Source organism: Erinaceus europaeus, chromosome 2, assembly GCF_950295315.1.
Source record: "Erinaceus europaeus chromosome 2, mEriEur2.1, whole genome shotgun sequence".
Taxonomy (NCBI): domain Eukaryota; kingdom Metazoa; phylum Chordata; class Mammalia; order Eulipotyphla; family Erinaceidae; genus Erinaceus; species Erinaceus europaeus.
This window is the reverse complement of record NC_080163.1, coordinates 29754500-29775036: the sequence shown is the minus strand read 5'-3', so window position 1 is coordinate 29775036 and position 20537 is coordinate 29754500. Positions and strand designations below refer to the sequence as shown.

Genomic DNA, 20537 nt, shown 5'->3' with positions numbered 1-20537 from the left:
ATTCCTAGATATTTTATTGGTTTTGTTGCTATAGTAAAAGGAATTGATTTCTGGATTTCAATTTCTTCTAACTTAGTGTTTGCATAGAGGAAAGCCACTGACTTTTGTACATTAATTTTGTAGCCTGACACCATACTGTACTGCCTGGTGATTTCCAAAAGCTTCTTGCTGGATTCCTTAGGGTTTTCTATGTGTACTATCATGTCATCTGCAAATAGGGAGAGTTTGACTTCTTCTCTTCCAATCTGTATGCCTTTAATTCCTTGCTCCTGCCTGATTGCTATGGCAAGAACTTCCAACACTGTGTTGCATAATAATGGTGATAGCGGGCAGCCCTGTCTATTACCTGATTTGAGGGGAAATGTTTCCAGTTTTTCACCATTGAGTATGATGTTTGGCTGCAGGTTTGCTATATGTAGAATCCACTATCTTGAGGAATTTTCCATTAATTCCATTTTTTGTAGTGTTTTGATCATAAAGGGATGTTGTATTTTGTCAAAGGCTTTCTCTGCATCTATTGATATGACCATGTGGTTCTTGGTTTTGCTTTTATTGATGTGGTGGATCACATTGATTGATTTACATGTAGTAAACCAACCTTGCATGCCTGGGATAAACCCCACTTGGTCATAATAAATAATCTTTTTAATTTACTGCTGTATCTGGTTGGCTAGAATTTTGTTCAATATTTTAGCATCTATGTTCATCAGAGATATTGGTCTGTAGTTTTCTTTTTTGGTTGTGTCCCTGACTGATTTTCATATCAAAGTGATGTTGGCTTCATAGAAGCTGGCAAGGAGTACTCCAGTGTCTTCAATCTTCTGGAAGACTTTTAAAAGTAGAGGCATTAGTTCTTCTTTGAAAGTTTTGTAGAATTCATTTGTAAAACCATCTGGTCTAGGACTTTTATTCTTGGGAAGGTTTTTGATAACTGTTTCAATTTCATTAGCTGTGATGTGTCTGTTCATATTATCTTGTTCCTCTTTATTTAATTTTGGAAGTTGGTAGGTGTCTAGGAAATCATCCATTTCTTCCAGGTTCTCTAGCTTGGTGGCATATACTTGTTCATAGATATGTTGTTCATAGATATGCATGATATGTTGAATTTCTGCAGTGTCGTGATATCTCCTCTTTCATTTATGATCCTATTTATTTGGGTCTTATCCCATTTTTTGTTTTGTGAGTTTACTAAAGGTTTGTGAATTTTGATCATTCTTTTGAAGAACCAACATTTACTTTCGTTGATCTTTTGAATGGTTTTCTTATTCTCAATGTTATTGATTTCTGCCTTAACTTTAGGGATTTCTGTCCTTCTGGTTGCTTTAGGGTTCCTTTGTTATTTATTCTTCTTCTTCTAGGTCTTTTTGATGTGCAGTCAGGCTGTTTATTTGTGCTTTTTCTTGTTTCCTAATGTGTGCTTGTATGGCTATGAACTTCCTTCTCATTACTGCCTTAGCTGTGTCCCAAATATTTTGATAGCTTGCATCTTCATTTTTCATTGAACTCTCAAACATTTTGATTTTTTTCCTTTATTTCCTCTTTGGCCCAGTAGTTGTTTGTTGGTATGCATGAGACCCCTTCTGTTTCATTTGGTTTAAATCCCCCCTGCTTAACACTATTCTATTTACATAACCACTTCATTCTATTTATATAACCGCTGTTAACAAGCACCTCCCTCCAGGGCATTGGTTCAATCCCCACTGTTTCATGATATGTTTTTGCTCCACCCCCCTCCTTGTCACACCCTGATCCTCTCCTTGTCACACACTGATTGTCACCAGTCACTTTTCTCTCCACCCTCTCTGTGTCACACCCTGTTTCCACCCTACTTGGCAAGTATATATAAAGACAGCATTGTGAGTTTTACAGTACTGTACTTTGAGTTTAGCTTAGCTCATCTTAGATTGTGCTGCGTCCTGCATGAATAAAGAGATACTGCCTACAGCTCAACCATGAATCCCTGGTCGTCTGTTACCCGCCCGTGAAGCTAGCCCGGCGAAAACAACATAACCCTTCGAAAACAACAGTTGTTAAGTAGTGTACTGTTGAGCTTCCACATTTTGGGACTACTACTAATCTTTTGTTGATTGTTAAGTGTTAGTTTAATTCCACTGTGGTCTAAGAAGATGCTTGGGATGATTTCAATGCTCTTGAATTTGCTGATGCTGTCTTTGTGGCCTAACATATGGTCTATGCTTGAGAATGACTCATGTGGACTTGATTAAAATGTGTATTCCAGTTTCTTGGGATGAATGACTGAAAATGTCCAATAGTTCTAGTTTATCTATCTCCTCATTTAACTCCCTCCTGTCTTTATTGATTTTCTGCCTGGATGATCTGTCAAGTTGAGAGAGGGGTTTTGAAGTCCCCTACTATGACTGTGTTGCTGTTAATATATTGTTTTTACTCTTGCAGCCTTCAGGATCCTTTCTTTATCTTTATTCCTTTCCATTCTAAATAGGATGTGTCTTGATGTCTTTAGGTCTGGGTTAATTGTTAGGGACCCTCTGGGCTTCTTGACCTTTATGTCTTTGATGTTGTCTAGACTAGAGAAGTTCTCAGCTATTATGTCCTGAAGAATGCTTTCTTTCCCTCCTTCTCTTTCTTGCTCTGGTAAGCCAATAATGCATATATTATTTCTTTTGAAGTCATCCCATAGGTCTCTGTTGTTTTCAGTATCTCTTAATCTCTTTTTTGAGATATCTTACTTCTTTTTTAGTTATCTCTGATTCATCCTTGATCTTGGTAATTCTGTCTTCAGCCTCATTGGTTCTATTCTCTCTCTTCCCTAGTGTTTTCTGGAGTACATCTATTTTGTTAGCCTGTTCTGATACTGTTTTAGTTTGTTAATCTAGTTGTGTCCTTAGCTCAGCTATTTCAGCTTTCAGCTCTCTAATAACCTTGAGATAATTAGTGTTTTTTCCCATAGTCTTATTTGTTGTTTCTGCATTTATGATGACAATTCTTTCAAACTCTTTACTCACTGCTCTTTACTCACTGCTTTACTCACTGCCTTAACTAGTGTTTGGATGTTGACCTCATTATTTTGTGCTTTAACCTTTGGAGGGCTTTTAGCTGGACTTTTGGTTCATTTCTCCAATATTTCTTTTTGTTGGTTTAACCATTTTAAATAGTATGTTATGAGGTCCCTCTCTCAGTACTTTTCAAATTCCTGATCACTCTTGCCTAGACTGACTTGTGTCTAAGTAAGGTACTTAAAGGGTTCACAGTTGTGGAAATTAACAGTTGTTTCAATATTATTTTAATCCCTGTGTAGGAGCGCAGTGGCTTTAAAAGACTCTTTTGTTCTTTTTCTCCCTGTAGGCTATAGGAGCCTGAGGGCTTTTAAACTATAAGTAGGCTTTTTAGCTTAATCCCTTACTCCTGAACAAGAGATAAAGCATGGTGGGGGAGAGATAATACAGTGGATATGCAAAGAGACTTCCACACCCCAAGGATCCAAAGCTCCAGGGTTAATTCAGCTTCTCTGCCAAGCTGGGCAGCACTGGTGGACCGTGTCTAATCAAGTCCCGCTTATAGTCTGTAGGTTTTGAGGCAACTGTTCACTATGTTATCATCAGGAGAACAACGTGGAAAGGCTCCCACCTCACAGCCCCACCGTTAGCCCACCAAGGTGTAGCTCTTCTGAGTTTCCTAGTCAGTTCTCTGTACCCTGGTGTTAGCACAGGGCTTCCCCCCTGCTGCTCCAGCCTCTGAGGGCTGTAGCAATGGAGACTCACAGTTGTGTTTGGTGAGTCTTAGGGGAGTCCTCTCCCCTTCATCCGTCTTTTTGTTGGTAAAACAGACTGGAGGTGGTGCCTTAACTGGTAAACTGCCGGACTGTTACCAGCCACTTAATATCTCCCTATGCTCCTCTCTGTCCACAAGCCACATGTATTTGCACTCACCAGTGATTCGGTTGGTTCCTAAAGTTGTTCTAGTCCAGTCTTGTTGCCGTCCCAGATGATCTCCTTTGGTATTCCTAGTTGACCTGGGAAAGGAGAGCCTTTGTAGTTTTTATTCACTGTTTCCAGCCCAGGTCCACTTGCTCCAGCTGCCTTTTTGTTTCTGTTCAGCTTTTACAGTTCGATTCAAATGTTTATTAGGACTTACACGATGGAAAAAAATTTATAATGGAAAAAGCACTTCTGCCCACACTTTCTTCTTCCTCCTTTCTTGGAGACATTGGTTTTTGTCCAAGCAGTGTGATTTACATTTATCTCTGAGATTCTTAGTAAAAGGAAAAAGTAAGTTTGTCTTTGAGTTAGCTTCAGTTTTTCTTTTCTGTTAGCTTCAGTTTTTCTTTTCTGTTAACTTCAGTTTTTTTAAGGCGTGTGTTTTCAGTGAATAAGTTTATCTTTGAGTTAGCTTCAGTTTTTCTAAGGCGTGTGTTTTTAGTGCTCAATTCTTCAAAACTATTGGCCCTGTGTTTTGATGGATTAACCTTAAGCCCCTCCCTGTCTTCCCCATATATTATATTATATTATATTATATTATATTATATTATATTATATTATATTATATTATATTATATTATATTGTTTTATTGCATGGGGTGAGGGCCAGGGAAAACAGCTGCTAGCTTCTAAGAATAGTCTTCCCAGTAGAGTTATACAAGATGTTTTTAATTCTTCCAACAACCTACTGCTAGAATGTGTGAAATGTCTGTGGGAAAGCTCACTGGAGACTTAGCACCCAAATCTTTCAGTGAGGACTGGTCATGCATATGCCCTCTGCCTCCCACATAACAAAACTCCAGGTTCCCAGATGGAAAACAAGTGTTTAACATAAACCGCATTGTACAAAAACAATATAGGCACAGTGTAGCAACATTATCTTATGTAGGAAGCTTTTGTATCAGTGTAGAAAACTGTTTACCATCCAAGTTTCTAGGTGCCAGCAAGGTTACAAGGACATGTGCTCTGATATTTAAGCCTGTTCTGTAGTTTTTAATAATTAGTTTTTCAGAATATTAAAACTATTATTCATTTTGAGCTCTGGTTTCCAGTAATGTGGTTGAGAAGACTGGCCCGCTTTGGTTTCTGACCCTTTTTTTTTTTCCAAATTTGTGGCCCACTATTTTTTTTTTTTTTAACCAGCTCTGGCTTATGGTGGTGCAGAGAATTGAACCTGGGGCTTCAGAGCTCCAGAGATGAGTGTTTTTTTGCATAACCATTATACTAGCCACCCCCACTAGGGACCCATTATTAGTGGGCTAGAGATTTATTTTAGATGACACAGTTTTCAGTTTTGTAAAGTTTTTGCTGATTTCCTTGATAGGTTTTTCTTCTACTTTTTTTTCTTTTTATTTTTTTATTCTTTTTATTTTTTTCCCTCCAGGTTTATTACTGGGGCTCAGAGCCTGCATTACAAATCCACTGTCCATGGAGGCTATTTTTCCCCTTTTGTTGCCTTTGTTGTTTGTTGTTGTGCTGTTGTTATCGTTGTTATTATTGCTGTCATTGTTGTTGGATAGGAAGAAATCAAGAGAAGACAGGAAGATAGTGAGGGAGAGAGAAAGATTGACACCTACAGACTGCCCACCCGTGAAGCGACTCCCCTGCAAGTGGGGAGCCTGGGGCATCAGCCAGGATCCTTATTCTGGTCCCTTCTCTTTGCTCCATGTGCGCGCTTAACCCGCCGCACTACTGCCTGCCTCCCCCTCTATTTTATTTTATTATTTAATTCTTAGAACTCCGTATTATTTGAATCTTACCACTCTGTTATTTCACTCCTGTTTTCCATCTCTTTTGTTCTTTTTTTTTTTTTCCTTTTGCAGAGTTGGAAATACACAGTTTCATCATTCCTAGGTTGCTAACCTTTCCTTCCTTCCTTCCTTCCTTCCTTCCTTCCTTCCTTCCTTCCTTCCTTCCCTCCCTCCCTCCCTCCCTCCTTCCTAACTTTTTCTTCCTCATCTTTGGTTTTGGTGGTTCTTAAAGCCTTAGGCATGAAAGTCCATTGCCTAAACCACTGTGGTATTTCCCCATGTCTTGACTTTTTTCATTTAATAAAGACAATCTGTAGCATCAAAGTTTCCTCAGTGCTGTTGGAACTCCCATGTGGTGCCGAGACCCAAACCTGCACGACAAGGCGCATGCCTGTCTAGTGAACTTTAGTCCTCTCTCTCTTTTTCTTTTTTTAGATTTCTTCAGATTTTTCTTATCCTTCTTTTAATTTTTTTTCTCTTCTGTTTTAATTAACAACACTAAAGCTTCCTGTGCTTTGGTAGTACATTTTTAAGTAGAATGCTTTTCTTGTTTTGTGGAATCATTATCTTCTTATAACATCTTCAAGCATATGAATACAACATTTTAAAGTAGCTTATTGTAGGTGGGAGATGTAGTATACTTGTTCCACAAAAAAACTCTCATGTCCAAAGCTCCAAAGTCCCAGGTTCAGGCCCTTGTACTATCATAAGCTACAACCGAGCAGTGCTGTGGTTAAAAAACAAATATGAATAAAGTCGTTTATTATAAAAGAATCTCTTACTATAAAAAACTAGATATATTGGGAGTGGGTACTAGTGCAGCGGGTTAAATGCACATCACGCAAAGCGCAAAGACAGGTGTAAGAATCCCGGTTTGAGCCCCCGGCTCCCCACCTGCAGGGGTGTCACTTCACAAGCGGTGAAGCAGATTTGCAGGTGTCTATCTTTCTCTCTCCATCTCTGTCTTCCCCTCCTTTCTCTATTTCTCTCTGTCCTATCCAACAATGACATCATGAACAACAATAATAACTACAACAATAAAACAACAAGGGCAAAAAAAAAAAGGAAAATAAACAAATATTTAAAAAAAGAAAACTAGATATAGAGAAGTATAAATAAGAAAATGAAATTTTGTTTTCTCTGTCCGGAAAGTTCTACTCTTAAAAACTTGATCAAATAGTAAGGTGATTTTTGTTTATTTGATGTTACACTTTAGTTTTTTTTTTTTTTTTAATTAATTCATTTCAGAGAGAAATTCTAGCAGTAGTACTCAGGTATAACAAGTGGCAGTTTTGGGGATTGAACCCGGGGTCTCAGGCATTCAAGTTGTATGTTCTGATGCTGAGCTATCTCCCCTTTCCAATGTAAGGTGGTTGTTTTTTTGTTTGTTTTGGTTTTAGTTTTGTTTCATCTTACTTACCAATCTTCCCCTTATTTTCTCTCCTGGTTCTTTTTCTCTGCTTGTTTTGATCTAGTTTGTTTGCACAGGAGAAGATTCTCTGGGCTAAATGTAAAGTAACTGGCCAGGTAGCTGGGAGCCCACAACACAAAAAGGAATTGCTCAAAATACGGGGGTCTTTTGTTTTCTGCAGGAGGAGAGAAGCACACTGGTGGAGGCAGGGAGTCTGGTAGCGATGCCTGGAAACAGTACATGAGGAGATCCACTTGGTAAGTAAGAAAAGGCTTTGGGAAGATAGGTTTGGGCTTCACAGCTTTTATATGCTTTTATACTCTTCTACTTTCTGTTGTCTTTATACTATCTCACTTGGTTTTATTTATTTATTTGTTTATTTGTTATGTTACACAGCTCTCTCCTTTAAGAGCACTCGGTTAGCACTATTTTTTTTTTTTTATTTAAGAAAGGATTAATTAACAAAACCATAGGGTAGGAGGGGTACAATTCCACACAATTCCCACCACCCAATCTCCATATCCCACCCCCTCCCCTGATAGCTTTCCCATTCTCTATCCCTCTGGGAGCATGGACCCAGGGTCATTGCGGGTTGCAGAAGATAGAAGGTCTGGCTTCTGTAATTGCTTCCCCACTGAACATGGGTGCTGACTGGTTGGTCCATACTCCCAGTCTGCCTCTCTCTTTCCCTAGCACTATTTTTCTAACCCTCTTGTCTTGAAGGTTCAGCTAGTAGCCAGCTCTTAACTATGAAACAATTTGTCGGTGGTTTCTGTCTCTCAGCTCAACCAGTAAGAGAAAATAGAAGAGACTGTACTTTCACCTTCATCCTTGGAATCACTTCTCACCCTGGAGAGTATAGAGGCGGTAGGGGATAAAGGTGGTAGAGGAGTCTGGGGGCTTGGGGAACACCATCTCTCAGAAGAATGAGTATAACCTTTGAATGTGGATTAGCTTGTTCATTCACTACATGGATAGTGGGTGAGGGCCCTACTTCTGAGAGATTTTTGACTAGTAATTGCTTCTTTAAATTGTGATAATGTGTTTTCTTCTCCTTTAATAGTGAGCTTAAAAAAAAAAAAAAGTCCAGTGGCAGGGATTGAATCTAGGGCCTCAAGCATCTCTGAGCCACCTCCCTGACCTGTTTACTTTATGCTTTTGTTAGAGAAAAAGAGACTATAGCACTGTTTCATTATCTGTGGAATTCTGACTTCTTTTTTTTTTTTTTTTTGTCTTTGTTGCTCTCATGCTCTTATGCTGGCTTGGGTATTGAACCCAGGCCTTCTTGCATGCAAGATATATGCTATACTACTGCGCCTTTTTTTTTCTCATAAGATAGGTTTTAATCAAGTAAAATAAAGGAGTGTGGTGGGGTTGGGTCCTTTTGGGAATGAAGAGGATACCCATCCATTCTGGCCCTAATTATGGCTTATTTTATTTTATTTTACTTTTTACTACAGTCCAGCTCAGCTCTGGCATGAGGTGATGCTAGGGATTGAATCTGGGAGTTCCAAGCATCAGCCATGAATGAGTGTTGTATGACCATTATACTATTTGCCCATTTATTGCTTCCTTAAAGCTTTGTAACCTTGAGTATGTTTCCAAACTTGGTACCTAAGAACCTCAGCATTTTTGTTAGGAATTTTTGGTACTCCTAGCATCCTTTGCCTAATATCCAAGCTTTGAAGTATTTTCTTTTCCTTTTTTTTTTCTTTTCTTTCTTTTTTTGCGTTTGATATTTAGAGTGGTAAATATTTATGGCCTTTCTGGAACTCATCTCCTAGGGATACTCTGGGGAAAAAAAACCAGGTGATTGCCAGATGACTAAGTTAAAGGGGTTGTGGAGCATTTTGTTTTCTGAATTATTTTATGGTTTAATTTATCTCAACAAGAATAGGAATGAGTTATTTTCTAATTTAATGCAACTTACTGAACAATATAAAGAAGTTCTCATTTCCACATCCTGTGTTCTGAAAACTATAAATATAGTTTTTGTATAGAAACAGCCAGAAATAGAAAGGGAGAGAGGCAGAGAGACACCTGTAGCCCTGCTTCACCACTTGCAAAGCTTTCCCCCTGCACGTGGGGACCAGGGACTTGAACCCCAGTCCTTGCATACTGTAAAGTGTGTGCCACCACCTTGCCCCTATGATGTTATATTTTCAAAATGTTTCTCCCTCTTTTTTTTTTCCCCATCTTTTATAAAACGGGGTCCATACAGACATTGTTTTCTACTCTATTTTCCCTTCAACTTGTTACTTAAGCATTTTATCTTGTAAATATATATGTATATCTTATAGTTTTTAATGGCATAAAATTTTATACTATGTATGTGCTATTATTTATTTATTTTCATTTTTCCCCTCTAGTACCATCAACTACAGTAAGGATCTTCCTCTGGCTCAAGGAATCAAGTTTCAGTAAAAGTGCCTTAAATAGACATTACTTCATGACATTAGACATTCCTTTTGTAGCTCTTTTTTTCATAAGAAGACAAAAGAAAATTAATATTTGATCTGAATAAATGCATCATCATGTTGAATATGACAATGACTAATTCATTATGTCCTGGAAATCCTGACTAAATCAAGAGACTCATTTAAAAATAAGTTAAAAATAAAATTGCTGTGATATAGTTATATTTAGTAAAAGATTGACTGGATTTTTGTTACTGGTAGTTAATTCTGATTTTTCTTTCAAGAAAACAGTTTGACTATTTTATAATTTAGAAAAAAAATAATATATTCCATGGAAAAGAATTTGGAAAAATACAGAGTAGTTTATAGAAGAAAATAGAGGTCTTCTCAGTAGGTGCAGGAACTGATCCAGAACAAGTGAAGAGTCAGTGGTAACTATGGGTTCACATTCCCCTCCATTAGCATTACTGCGTTTGGTGTGGTTGAAAGGAAGGTGTGTACAACACTCTGAGAAAGAAAACTTTAGGGGCTAGGCAGTGGCACACCTGGTTAAACACACACATTACAATGTGCAAGGACCTAGGTTCAAACCCCTGGTTCTCACCTGTAGGGGGAAAGCTTCACGAGTGGTAAAGCAGGGCTACAGGTGTCTCTCTGTCTCTCTCCCTCTCCATCTCCCTCTCCCCTCTTGGTTTCGTTCTGTGTCTATCCAATAATAAATAAATATTTGAAAAATTATAAAAAGAAAAGAAAGAAAACTTTAGCCAAACTTTCATTCTTTGGTCTAACAAATATTTATCAAGTGTCTATTTGTAAGGCACTGAAACTAGTGGGAGCAGATAGAGAAGTTGCTTAGTCTCAGAGTTTACATTCTCATATGAGAGTAAATACTGAACAAATAAACACACACAAAAAGTGTCAGGAAATTGTGAGGATGTGGTTGAGCTTGGCAGGGTTTGACCTGAGACATGCGTCTATCCTATTAGTCTCTTTCTCTACCGAGAGGTTGAGCAAGGAGGGACAGGAGTAACCCCAAAGGTTTGCCCCATCTTATCAGACTCCCTGCCTCATAAAGCACCCTGCATTCCCGATACTATGGCCATTAGATAAAAAGAAAGGGGGAAATGTGGGGAAATTGTGAGGAGCCTCACAAAGCATTAAGCCAGCTCCCCCTGCTCCACCCTGTATTCCTGATACGATGGCCTATCTACATAATTATTGTTTTGCCTGAAAAATCCCCACCCACACCATTCCTTTGATCTATCTTCTTTCTACCCTCAAGACCCGCCCTGCCTCCAGGGTAATATTAATCCTACCAGTTAAAACCCTTGCAACAGTTGCTAAGGAAATTTCTACCTTCCCAGCTCCCTTTTGCCTTTCTCCACCCCTTTCCTAGCCATTTCTGTTTCTGACTTGCCACTTCCGGGTCTGCCCTTTAAAAGCCTTGGCTCTCTGATCAATAAAGGTATTGCATTGTCTCGCCACCATGTGTCTGTTCCTGAGTCATCTCTCTCGCGTTGTTGAGTGTGTAGCAACCCAGGCTGGCTCCGGTTGAGTTCTCTCCAACCCAGAGAGCATGCACTTGGGAAGAGGCACCCCCACACTAGCCCAACAAAAAAGATCAGCAATAATCAGTGCTGTGCAGATAACTGAAATAGGTTAATGTGAACAGCAGTCAAAGTATGTCTATTTAAAGGAGAAAATGTTGAAGACACGTGTACTGATCAAGGTAATGGCATGGCAGACGAAAGAATAGGTGAGAAGCTTCTTTTAATAATTTTTTATTGTTTTTATTTTTGTAAACTTGTTGGGAGTACTCTATGCTTTTTTTTTAAATTTATTTTTTATTTAAGAAAGGATAAATTAACAAAACCATAGGGTAGGAGGGGTACAACTCCACACAATTCCCACTACCCAATCTCCATATCCCATCCCCTCCCCTGATACCTTTGCCATTCTCTATCTCTGGGAGCATGGACCCAGGGTCGTTGTGGGTTGCAGAAGGTGGAAGGTCTGGCTTCTGTAATTGCTTTCCCACTGAACATGGACGTTGAATGGTCGGTCCATACTCCCAGTCTGCCTCTCTCTTTCCCTAGTAGGGTGGGTCTCTGGGGAAGCGGAGCTCCAGGACACATTGGTGGGGTCTTCAGTCCAGGGAAGCCTGGCCAGCATCCTGATGGCATCTGGCACCTGGTGGCTGAAAAGAGAGTTAACATACAAAGCCAAACAAATTGTTGAGCAATCATGGACCCAAAGCTTGGAATAGTGGAGAGGAAGTGTTAGGGGGGTACTCACTGCAAACTCTAGTGTACTTCTGCTTTCAGGTATATATTTTGCACTAGTTTATGGATACGTGTGAATGTATGCTGTCTCTCACAGAACCTGGTGTATATCTAGGTTTTGGGACTTTGTTAGAAAGTGAACCACCTGGGATGGAATTAGAGAATACTATGAAAGGAAAGGTCTCACTGGAGTAATGAAGCTGAAGGGTTGTCATTCCACACGTGAAGTCTCTGGACATCTATGCTTTTTTTTTAAAGATTTTTTTAATATTTATTTTCCCTTTTGTTGCCCTTATTGTTTTATTGTTGTTGTGGTTATTATTGCTGTTATTGATGTCATTGTTGGATAGGACAGAGAGAAATGTAGAGAGGAGGGGAAGACAAAGAGGGGGAGAGAAAATAGACACCTGCAGACCTGCTTCACCGCCTGTGAAGCAACTCCTCCTGCAGGTGGGGAGCTGCGGGCTCGAACCAGGGTCCTTATGCTGGTCCTTGTGTTTTGCGCCACGTGTGCTTAACCTGCTGTGCTACAGCCTGACTCCCAGTAATACTCTATGCTTTATTGACAGTAAATAGAAGGATGTGCCACATGTATCTAATTAGCATACAGCTGACATCATCAACATAGGACGGACATACAGCACAGGACTCGTGAGGAGTTATGGGTACTTGAAGTTATTTAAAGAATGTTCTGGGGGGCCAGGTGGTGGTGCACCTGGTTGAGCACACGTGTTACAATGTGCAAGGACCCAGGTTTGAGCTCCTCGTCCCCACCTGTAGGGTGAAAGCTTTGCAAGTGGTGAAGCAGGGCTGCAGGTGTCTCTCTTTCTCTCTTCCTATCTGCCCCCTACACTCTCAATTTCTGACTGTCTCTATCCAATAAACCCAAGATAATTTTTAGAAAAATGTATTTTTTAAAAAAAGAATGGTCTGGTGGAAATAGGCCTTATTTGACTGTTGCTCTTCACCTGGTGTTCTCGTCTTCTCCCAGGACCCATGCATTATGCAAGCTGAATGCTGGTGAATGTTTAAAAACTCATAGCTCATGCCGCATGGCTGGCTGGTCTCTTCCTTCTTTGCTTATTTTGCTACTGCAGTTTTTAAGAACCTAATAAATCTGCTGCATTATAAACCTGCAGAAAAAGAGTCCTTGATGGGGGCAGGCGGTCATGCACACTTAGTTAAGTGCACACACTATTGTGCTCAAGGACCCAGGTTCAAGGCCGTGGCCCCAGATGCAGGGGGGAAGAAGCTTCATGAGTGGTGAAGCACGGCTGCAGGTGTCTCGCTGTCTCCTTCTTTATCTCTCCCTCTCCTCCCAGTTTCTCTCTGTCTCTAGTAAAATATTAAAAAGAAAAAGAGCCCTTTTTAATTATTATTATTAATATTATTATTAGAGGCTTAATGGTTTACAGAATAGTTGTGGGTCCATGGGTACAGTCTCTCATCTCCCTTTGGTCGGTTCCTGTGAAACACTCAGACCTCCAACTTAGGTTCATTTTCATCATCACCCTGAGTTCATTTTTAACCAAGGCTGTCTATTGACAATTAGTACATTCACAAATGTAATGCAATCACCATCATTATTTACTTTCTGAACATTTTCTGTCAAAAGCTGTCGTCCTCATTTCTCCCCTGCTTCCTAGCTGCTGGCAACCACCACTCTGCTTTTGTCTGTGGATTTGTATGTTCTGTATGTTTCATATTACTGGAATCCCTATCTGTTACTAATCCCATTTGTCTGTCATATGCCTACTTATAGTATTTCCAGTCACTCAGGTGCTGGTTTCAGTTTTATTCTTCCCAGAATCATCTCTCCAGGTGCCCTTTGTCCTGCTGCTTCAATCTGACAACCCATGGAGGCTGTAGAACAAATAGCCTCCGCACTTTTTCTTTGCAGAGTCAGTGCCTTGTGCATGAGTGATTTCACCGGTCCTGAGCCAGCTTCTTCATTCAGGTAGAAACACACACAGAGATCGAAGGAGAGACACCACAGTACTTGGGTTTCCCCTGTTGATATTATACTGTCATGTGACATGGTTTGAACCTGGGTGGTGTGCATAACAAGATATGCTCCCTAACTCTGGTCCCATCTATGATCTTTTGTATTTGAATCTCTCCTTTTGCAGACCCTGCATTTTTTTACTTTATTGCTTGACATTTGTTTTCTGGAGTTTATTTGCAGAAAGTTTCTGAGATATGAAATATCTAAAGAACTTTATCCTCATAACTAAATGGGATTAGGTATAGAATTCTGGATTTCTTTGTTTACTTATTTAGTACAGTCACACGTGTAAGGTACGCACTCTTACCACAGAGCCTCCTTTCTGGTCCTAGGTTCTGAATTTAAAATAACTTTTATTCCCCCCATTGGAAGAACCTCCAAATGTTTTTGGGTATCAACTTTTCAGTCTTTAATCTACAAAGAATTTTTTGGGGGTACACATTATCATTTGCTCTGAATTGATTTTACCTTCAAATACCTATGTAATTGTTTATAGCCTAAACTTGAACAATCAATAATTTTTCTTTCCCTACTGATGTCTCTTTTACAACCAACTGTATTATGTATGCGAAGATGATTTTTGGGTTGTGTATTTTGGTTTAGTGATTGGTACGTGCATGAAAGAGTATTAAGTTTGGGTATGACAGTTTTTTTCCTGGTTAATTTTTTCAGTTGGGTGGGCCTGCCCTATGACGCTACAATTCCTTTTCTGGGGATATATCCCAAGAAACCAAATGCACCCATTCAGAAGATATGTGTATACCTAAGTTCATAGCAACACAATTTATAATAGACAAGACCTGGAGGTAACCTAGGTGTTCAACAACAGATGAATGGCTATTAACGAAGATGAACTCACCTTCTTAACCTCATCTTAGATCGAGCTTGAAGGAATCATGGTAAGTGAGATAAGCCAGAAAGAGAAGGATAAATAGACACTTACAGAAGTTGAAAACTAAGAAGGGAAAACACAAAGCAGACTGGAGTAGTTGGTGTATTGCACCAAAGTAAAGGACTAGGTAGGGTGGGTGGGTGGGTGGGTGGGTGTGTGTGGGTTGGGGGGAATGTTCAGGTTCTGGAACGAACAGGATAGTGGAGGAGGACCCAGGTGTGGCAGTTAAGAGTGTTATGTGGAAAATGAGAAATGTTATACATGTACTGACTACTCTATAAAGAGGCCAGGTGGTGGTGCACCTGGATGAGTGCACATGTTACATTGTGCAAGGACTTGGGTTTGAGCCCCAGGTCCCCAACCTGCAGAGCGAAAGCTTTGTTAAGTGGTGAAGCAGTGCTGCAGGTGTCTCTCTCCCCACCCTCAGTTGCTGACTGTCTCTATCCAATAAATAACGATAATAAAAAGAAAGAAGGGTTGGGTGGTAGCGCAGTGGGTTAAGCGCACGTGGCGCAAAGCGCAAGGACCGGCATTAAGGATCCCGGTTCGAGCCCCCAGCTCCCCACCTGCAGGGGAGTCACTTCGCAGGCAGTGAAGCAGGTCTGCAGGTGTCTGTCTTTCTCTCCCTTTCTTTGTCTTCCCCTCCTTTCTCCATTTCTCTCTGTCCTATCCAACAATGAATGACATCAACAACAACAATAACCACAACAAGGGCAACAAAAGGGGGAAAAATGGCCTCCAGGAGCAGTGGATTCATGGTGCAGGCACTGAGCCCCAGCAATAACCCTAGAGGCAAAAAAGAAAGAAAGAAAAAAAAAAAAAAAACTTTTCAACTGGACAATTTTTGAGTTCTCAAAATCTGGCTGATATTTTAAAAATTGTATTTGTGGTGTTGACCTGTAGGTGGCACTGTCAGTTTGGCAGGGAAACAATTTGTGGCTCTGATATCCAGAATGCCATGCTATTTAATGGAAAAGATTTTTTTTTTTTGTTCAGCAGACAGATGTACTAAACTCAATGCCCCCTCCTTTTGTGGCCTGCTTTATATTCCAGTATCATTGGTTAAACTGCCTTCTCTACCTCCCATCGGATAACTACACAGATCTCTGGGTCTTCAGTTGAATGCTCCCTTTAGGCAAAGATTAAATCCCCAAATGTCAGAGGGAAAATCAGGAGAGAGACAGAGAGAGAGAGAGAGAGACTGCGAGAGAGACTGATGGAGGTTATGTGGTGGTACACCTCATTGAGTGTACATGCGTGTTACGGTGCACAGGGACCCAGGTTCAAGTCCCTGGTCCCCACCTGCCAGGGGGAAAGCTTCACAAGGGCTGAAGTGTCTCTCTGTCTCTTTCTATCTCCCTCCTCTCAATTTCTCTCTGTCTCTATCCAATAATAAAATAAAAACTATTAAGAGAGTGAAAGACTGCCAACACTGAAGCTTCCTTCAGTGTGAGTGGGGCTGAGCTTGTTCACATGCAAAGCAGCACACTATCTTAAGTGAACTATTTCTCTGGTCCTTCTTTTTAAGAAATGTAATATATTTTTTAAAGGTTTATTTGGAACCAGCTAAATTGGTTATCTAGATAATTGTTACTGGTCTGTCGTGTCTGCTTCCCAGGTTTGAGCATGACCCATGTTGGACCCATGTTGTTTCTTTCTTCTTCTCCTCCTGTCTTCCCATCCCACCAATTCTTCTCCATTCTGCTCTTGCTCCCCTCCCTAACACTCCCCTCCCCTCCCCCTCCTCTTCTCTCTTTCTGTAGTCACACAGAGCAGTGAAACCTCCAGTGATTAATATATATATTGTTTGTTTGCTTTGTTTTACTTCATATGTTATAGATAGAAGCCAAAACACCACTTTGGCATATGAGCTTCAACCAGGAGTCTCAGGCATGCAAGTGCTGTGTTCTAAACAGTTGACATACTTCCACAGCCTGCTAAAATTATAATTCTTATCTACACTGTCTTTTGCATATGTGTGAGGCCTACTCCATTGTGAACAATTCTAGGGGACACTTCTTTGTTGTATTTGTATTTGCTTTCCATATTCTAGGCACTTTTAAAGAATTTACAAGTGAGCCTTTTTAATTCTTAGAATAACTTTACAGGATGGACACTATTATCTTTATTTTATTAATAAAGAAATTGAGGGCCTCAATAGCATAATGTAAATATTCTCTCATGCCTGAGGGTCCAAAGCCCCAGGTTCAATCCCCAGCACCACCATAAGCCAGAGCTGAGCACTGCTCTGGTGTCTGTCTTTCTCTCTATAGCTTTTTCATTAAAATATGTGGGTCTATCTCTGTGACTGCAGTTGCCATGCAAACTTCATGCAAATAAATAAGTACCCAGAGACTCATGTCTAGAATGTTGGGGGCTCAATGTGGCTTATACATTTGCTATCCTTTAGGAGGATTGCAAACAGTATATCACTGACTTTGGGGTCCCTTGCCTTTTATTAGTTAGTTATAGGATATGTCAAAGGAATTCCAAAATAGCTTACATCAGTAGAAGGTACAACAAATAGTTCATTAAAGAAGGGTTACATATACAATAGTCTGTAGTGAGTACCCCCCAACACGTCATCTGCACTATTCCAGCCTTTAGGTCCATGATTGCAAACAATTTGTTTGGCTTTGTATGTTAACTCTCTTTTCAGCCACCAAGTTCCAGATGCTAGCATGATGCCGACCAGACTTCCCTGGACAGATGACTCCACCTATGTGTCTTGGAGCTCCACTTCCCCATAGCCCCACCCCACTAGGGAAAGAGAGAGGCAGGCTGGGAGTATGGATTGACATGTCAACACCCATGTTCAGTGGGGAAGCAATTACAGAAGTCAGACCTTCTACCTTCTGCATCTCACAATGACCTTGAGTCCATACTCCCAGAGGGATAAAGAATAGGAAAGCTATCAGGGGAGAGAGTGGGGTATGGAGATCTGGTGGTGGGAGTTGTATGGAGTTATGCCCCCTCTTATCCTATGGTTTTGTCAATGCCTCCTTTTTTAAAATAAATTTTAAAAAAAGGGGGGACAAAATTGAGAAGAGACATGTGCGGAAGGGCCGCAGCAGAAACAACTCATAGCAAGGACATCGAATTTCTTCTGACAAGCTTATAATATTTCAAGGTTGCTTTTAATGAGCACTGGTCATGGGATCTTAGCAGATAATATCTGCAAGGACCAACAAGTCACATATACCTTCTCAGTCACCTTAGGTGCTTGTCATGTTGGGAAGTCACCCTAGAGTGGAGCTTTGGCTACAGAAAATCTCGTCAGCCTTTGAGAAGTCACAGAAGTTGTTAGCCCCACAGTGTAATTAATTAGACCATGGGTTATGCAAACCTGAGGCAGACACTAAACCTGGCATGTTCAGATAAATGTTTTACTACAAAAATAAATAAAAGTATTAAAAAAAAACAGATAATAACCTTTCCCAAGTCACACAGTTGATAAGCAGTGAGTCTGCAATGTTAGCCCAAGCAATCTGATTCCAGAGTTAGGTTTTTACTGTGGTAAATTATGACTTCTGAAATCATGGAGTTCTCCAAATGCTTGCCCTCTCTGACCACCTATTAATCATTGACTTTTCTGTGTTTCTTTTTTTACCAGCGTACTGCTCAGCTCCAGCTTATGGTGGCATGGAGAATTGAAACTGGGACTTCAAAACCTCAGGCATGAAAATCTCTTTGCATAACCATTATGCTATCTACCCTGCCCTTTTTAATAATATTCTTTGTTTTAATTTTGACATTCACAAGCTGAAAGAAAAGTCAGAAGCACAAAATATAGTACAGAGAACTTTTTTTCATCTAAAACTACTTGAGAATGGTATTGACCTGACTGATACCTCATCAGCTCCAAGTCCATCTAAATATTTAATGTGACAATACATCCCCAAAACTAAAATACAAATTGTCTATACAGGACACTTTTGGAGGGCCCCCAAAAGTGCCCTGTAAGCTAATATTGTGGAAGTTAATGTTAAAATATAAATGTTAAAACCATTGTCATCAATATGCGTTAACTCTCTTAAGTAACCTGAGTTTGTTTATAGTCCAAAGTAAAAATAGTTAAAAAATCAATATATATTTTAACTAAAATTGGTCTGAATATCCTGCTGTAGAGACTGCTACAGGAGGTCACATTAGATGACCTTTAAACAAAATTATAAAGATAATTAAACCAATTATAATCATTGAGTTATCAATTAAAGTAAACTTCTAACTTGTCAAAAAAATTTTTTTTCACAAGTAATTGACTACAACTATGTCAAAGCCTTCACATGAAGAAGCATCTGCTCATATGGTAAGGCATTAAACTATACGAAGTTCCTCCATGTACAACTTATGTGAATTAACAACATTCACATATTTTTCTACACTTGACTGGTGTATCTCGTCTTGCCACTATAGGCCTGCCTTTGTCAGCCAACAATTTAAAGATGTTTCCCTTTATAACATCACCCATGCCACAGACATTCCTTACTACCCCCAAAGTCAAATGGTTGTTGAGAAGGCCTGTCAGAAGCCTAGGTTCAATTAAGTAAAGAAAGAAATAAGGGGAGATACATCCCCCCAATATTCAGTTGGCTAAGGCACCAAACCTCCTTTTCCATAAAAAATTTGAATCAGATGCCCTGCTAACCACGGGAAGCAGACTGTATTTCTTTCACAGGAATCCCGGGAAAAGCCATCTGCACCCCTGCACACTCTGACATCGCCCACTAGATGGCACGACTACAGTGGCACACCCCCCTGAAACCCATGATATGACCTGACACAATCTGAAGAACCTGATTCAGAGACTCCAAGGACAGAACTTTCTTACTGCCTGTCTGCCCTTCTTGCTTCTGCTTTGCCTGTCACGTTTTGACAGTTCCAGGTCACTTTCTACAGAAAAGCAGAATTCCAGTGGCTGACTTTCCCCATCGAGACAGACGTGCAGCGTTTCATCCCCTGGCATTTCTTCCCCTAGTCACTTACTTTGGACTGAGACTTCTATCAGACTTGCTGGTACACCCTTTGGACACTTTACACAATTTTACAGCAGCTTCCTTCCCCTCACGCTGCTGGTTTTCCCAAAGACTGACTGCAGCAGTCCATGGACTTTGCAGCCAGAGCCTTGGGACTCTATAGGCCATGCCCTTTCGCCTGATAGGCCCTGCCCTTTGAGGCAGGAAATGTCCCTTCAGGCCTCCCCTTGGCATCACACTGGTTCTTGCTACTCTCCTATTTGTTCCTCCATGTCTTATGCCTGTATGATAGGTTTTCGTTCACCCTACACTCCTGATGCTATGGCTATTAGTTGAAAAGAAATGGGGAAATGTTGGTATGCTTCTAAATTCTGCTTCTAAGACCCCTTCTGTTGCATTACTTGCCACTGTGGTCTATAATCATTGTTTTGCCGGCACTGGTTTAATCCCCACTGGCTCTTGCACTTTTTCCTTCTCCCCACCCCCTATCCTACGTACATCCTCTTCTGACCTGACACTTCCGCCTCAGGAGATATATAGGACGGATTGTGATAAGAGATAGCTAGCTTGCACTGCATTCCTCATCAATAAAGATTGAACTGCGTCCCAGCTCAGCCATGAGTCCCTGGTAGTCTCTCTCCCACCCGCGAAGCTATCCAGGCATCTGGCGCCCTGAGCTGGGACCGGCAAATATTGAGTTAGAATCAAAATGACACTGGAACAGCAATACTTGGGGCTTCTGCTAAACTTACAGGCCAACATTGGGAGGTGAAAAACCCATGGTAGTTTCTAAGGGGTTGGATGTACTCTTAGAGAAGAAATTTGATTTCTCTATCCCAGCTCTCTT

At 40.4% G+C, this 20537-nt stretch overlaps 1 protein-coding gene across 1 annotated transcript in view; it reads left to right on the top strand.

Annotated features, from left to right (window-relative positions):
- The window catches only part of ALDH7A1 (aldehyde dehydrogenase 7 family member A1), a 79079-nt gene extending 69320 nt beyond the window's left edge, over window positions 1–9759 (top strand). The window contains exons 17-18 of the mRNA XM_007527767.3: window positions 7300–7375; window positions 9488–9759. Coding sequence (XP_007527829.1) covers window positions 7300–7375; window positions 9488–9542 — 131 coding nt within the window. The 3' untranslated portion in view covers window positions 9543–9759. The remainder of the gene's footprint in view (window positions 1–7299; window positions 7376–9487) is intronic.
- The last annotated feature ends 10778 nt before the right edge of the window (window positions 9760–20537 follow it).